The sequence below is a fragment of the Frankliniella occidentalis genome, unplaced genomic scaffold (genome assembly GCF_000697945.3).
Source record: "Frankliniella occidentalis isolate FOCC.00 unplaced genomic scaffold, Focc_3.1 Scaffold421, whole genome shotgun sequence".
NCBI lineage: Eukaryota > Metazoa > Arthropoda > Insecta > Thysanoptera > Thripidae > Frankliniella > Frankliniella occidentalis.
The window spans coordinates 85,582-89,644 of record NW_026267542.1 but is presented as its reverse complement, the minus strand read 5'-3'; the positions used below and the strand labels follow the sequence as shown (position 1 = coordinate 89,644).

Here is a 4,063-nt window from a genome sequence, read left to right as displayed (position 1 = left end):
ATTGTAACCTTGAGAACTCTTTTTATCTTATAGTTCAAAACCATTTTTGTTTAGTCATCTATATGGGCTCTCAACACAATTAGCATTATACTTCTGTTTCTTATCTTTTCTTTCTTTTTTCCTTTCTTTTTTTTTTTTTTTCAAAGCCATCATTAGGGCACTTTCCCCCTCACTATTTATTTTCGGAAGTAAAGGTGCAGGAGATCATTCAATTGTTTGAAATCATTGTTTCTATCGTTCCGTGGAATAATGAATCAATGTTGTAGTCAGTTGTAAAATAAAGATTGTAGTACTGCATTGTTTTTACGCCAGCAATTTCTTCCATTTTCCTCCTCTGATCTGTTGGTGTCCTTCCTCGTAACCAAAACACACAAATGTGGCAAAAAATAAATAAATAATATTTCAGACACATCATCCTTTTGCAGAAGACTTTACCTCAAAAGTATATTTCAAATTGAAGAGGAAAAAACATCCTCATTTTTTCTATAAGACATACATAGGATCTTAGGGTTGAGGATAGAATTTATGGGTGTAATGAAGAACTTGGTCCTTACAATTCATCACATTTTAAATTCTTAAAACAGGTTTTGCTTTTAAAAAATTGTTATTATTTGATGCAGACTGCGTAAATATATTATGTTTAATCAAAACCATAGGTTGCCTATTTACCTGAAAGTCAAAAGTATTGATTTTGTCAACACTTTCAAAAGAAATGTGATCTGAAATTATTTATGCAGATCGTTGCCTACTTTCCAAAATAATTACCTAAAAAAACAGATCTTGTTAGGGGTATTTGTGAAAATGAGCTTGCTATTCTTGCAACACAGTACATATATCCTGCACATAAAAACATTAATTTTTACTGAAATCAATGAAGTAAATATCTACTTTTTTTTAAGAATCTCGTTTCATTGTTACATTCTTTACTTTTTCAGGGTCAAGATGGAATATTTAAGCTACCTCTACAAAAAAAGGATGCAGTTGTTGCTTTGGGCAATCTTGTAGCATCAGCATCATCTATTCTTCGTGAACTAGCCGGTGACAAAATCCCAGATGATGCCCCAATTGTTCTACAACCAAGCAAACCTCCTGAATCTGGGCAACTTAGAAGTCCATTGGTCACACCGACAGTAGTCGGTAGAGATCTGCTTCGCAAAAATTCTTTTTCTTTGTTGGATCCAGAGTGTATGATACCATCACTTGCTGATCTAAGCCAACAAGATTATGAGGTGAATGCTCCAGTTTCCAGCCATGGTACTCTCCTACAAGGCGAGGAGTTATTGACAGCTTTAGAGATGTCAGGTGCAGCAAATGTTTTGTCAATGGGTTAGTATAGTTATAGTAGAGTGTTTTTTAAAGGAAAAACGGTAATGGTGTGTGTTACAGAAAAACTAGTATCTTAGATTAAGTGGAATTCTCTTGAGGCTTGCTCTGTGGATCCCAAGAGATGTAACATTCTCTTGAGTCATGCATACAGTGTTCAGTTGTTGCTCAATTTTGTGCAGTGGAGATATTTCTTGCTAACCATGTCTGTCACACCGGGCACTCAAGAGAAATTAATTACTGCCATTTTACGTAGCAACACACGCAAATCATTTATATACATAACTATGTATACATGTGTATGTATGCATTTATTTTTTGTAATATCATCAAATTCATGTTTTAGTCAGTATTTAAGTGATCTTTATTCCCTGAATGATTTTAAACTTGTTAAGGAGACTTTTAACTGAAATATAGGGCTGTGCACTGTTTGAAGAATTACATTGTGGGAGGATGACGTGTCATTAATCTTCTCTTGTTACAATTTTATTCTTTTCTGGAGAAGTTCTGAGAAATTTGAGTGAAGCAAAGTTTTTAATATGTATTTCTGTGCTAACTGTGTGTTTACTGCTGCAGCTTTCATTTTGGTATGTTCTCAACTGAAGGGGATTAAAGCATGTTTGTCATCAAGGGTTTTCTTTTTGAAAGGTGATTTAGTGTATTCCATAAATTACCTTTTAGTTCCAGTATTTTTTTGGAACTGAAAATCTATTCTACTTTTCTCCTAAAGAGGCTATCGACTTTGTAAGTTTTACTTTTAAAGAATCATGTTGTATCAAACTATGTATCATTTCTTCTTTACTAATATTACTTCTGTCAGGGTAATCAAGAAAAAAAAAATACTGTGCTCTAAATTATTTAGACCCTACTGTGCCATGGCATACTTTGCTGATTTTCATTCCTTATTTTTTGTATCCAGTTCTTTGTTTATGTAAATTCGCATGTTGACTATTGGTAATTTGCCTGAAAGAATTAATGCGTGATTATGATGGCTTACATTTTATTGTTTACTTATAGTTTAACTGTTATAATGTTGAGGAGATGCAAACTAGAGGAATGTAGAAAAATACTAACTCAGTTTTTAAAGTAAGTGAATCTTCTGTAAGTGGCAATATGCTTGTGTTCAAGCTAGAGGTAAAATAGATTGAGCCAAAAGAATCTACTACTGACTGTAAAGTTATCAAATTGAAACTTTCAGGTTATATATTTTCACAAGTGTATATAGCTTTTTATAACTGCAGTACCAGATCAACTGTCCGTAAATATTTGCCTTATGCCTTTTACATGTTTGAACATTCCCGACCAAGTTCCTTACAATACTTCATCAGCAAAATACTTTGTTAATGTTTTCCACATAGTACATTTTGCATGATTGCCTATTTAATTGATCATAATTGTGTGTATTACCTTTCCTTTTTACATTTTTCTTTTTATAGATGGGTTTGCTTTTATTATGAAAACTTTAATCATGTTGATGGGGGAAATCTGGTGTGCGGTACTGGAACGTGTTTGTAGATCTGGGACTAGCCAGCAGGGATTGTTGCTAGTTTTAAACCATGAAATCTCCATTAATTTCTCCTTTAGATGAGGAACTTTGACCGGAGTTTTATATTGGCTTGCTTTATTGGCATGTTCCAACTCCGAACAGATCTGACCTATCTTACTTGGGATTTATTCAACAATTATGAATTGACATTTTCCCATTTTCCTTAAGTATTTACTTTTTTTCGTTTTCAATAATGCTTTTATTTTGAGAACCATGTTTTTATGAGAACTTTTGTGTTTGATACAAAATAGCTTGTACTACTCTTGCCTTGTATAGTACCATTACCAATATCAAACTCAATTATATATTCCCCTTCCCTACTTCTACTATGTAGCAGAGTACTCTATTGATATAGCATGTAGTGCTACGGGATTGAAGCTTTTTTTATTTTTGCTTTTTTCATTAAGGACCAATCACGATCATTGTTCAGAGCCTCTCCAAATAAAGGTTAAAACATATCTTTTTTGTCTTTGAATAATCCTTTGAATAATCACAGACAAAGCACAAGTAATTGAGTCACACCCCATGAGCCACAGTGACTTGTCCCTAGAGGGCGCTAAGCTAGAAGGTAAGTTATCTTTTCTTTAAAAAAAAATAAAAATGGTGAAAAAGAAAAGAGAGTGATATAGAAAGAGCTCGCAATAACTTTCAAATTTTAAGCAATTAAACAACTAAAGGGTTTTCTCTTCGAACCTACGCAACACGAGTCCATTTACATTTGCATGTGAATAATTCACGTTACTCTGTCCCTCCTCTTGAGTCGTAGTCAAAACCAGCTCCGGACGAGACGAGTTGAGGGAATTACTCGAGTCAAGGACTGTCTATCGAACCGAGCCGAGCCGTGGGGTCGTAGGGTGCAGGTCGCCCCCTGGCACAACCGTCAGAGCCAGGGGCTGCCGGTGAGGAAAGTCCCTTTGAGAGTGGGTATCGTGTAGTATTTCTGTGCACACGTTACAGAGCTGTGGGTTTGCGTATTCCCATGGGCCTAAGGGACCAATGCGCATTTTGGACGGAAAGAGGCCAACCCACAACCCCTTAGTGCGCGTGCACGAAAAGACACGCGGTACTCTGTTCATTCGGACAGCAGAAGTGTTCTGTAAAGAGTTTCACCTTTTGCAAATAAACGTGAAAGAAACAAACAAATGGTGAATATTTTCATGTCTTGTATAAGAGACCAGGTCTTGGGTTGGAAGA

General features: G+C 35.2%; 1 protein-coding gene across 1 annotated transcript in view; it reads left to right on the top strand.

Moving 5' to 3' along the window:
* Window positions 1–3,327, top strand: part of LOC113204616 (hypoxia-inducible factor 3-alpha) — a 63,930-nt gene extending 60,603 nt beyond the window's left edge. The window contains exon 12 of the mRNA XM_052274645.1: window positions 936–3,327. Within this exon, the coding sequence (XP_052130605.1) occupies window positions 936–1,331 (396 nt within the window). The 3' untranslated portion in view covers window positions 1,332–3,327. The remainder of the gene's footprint in view (window positions 1–935) is intronic.
* The last annotated feature ends 736 nt before the right edge of the window (window positions 3,328–4,063 follow it).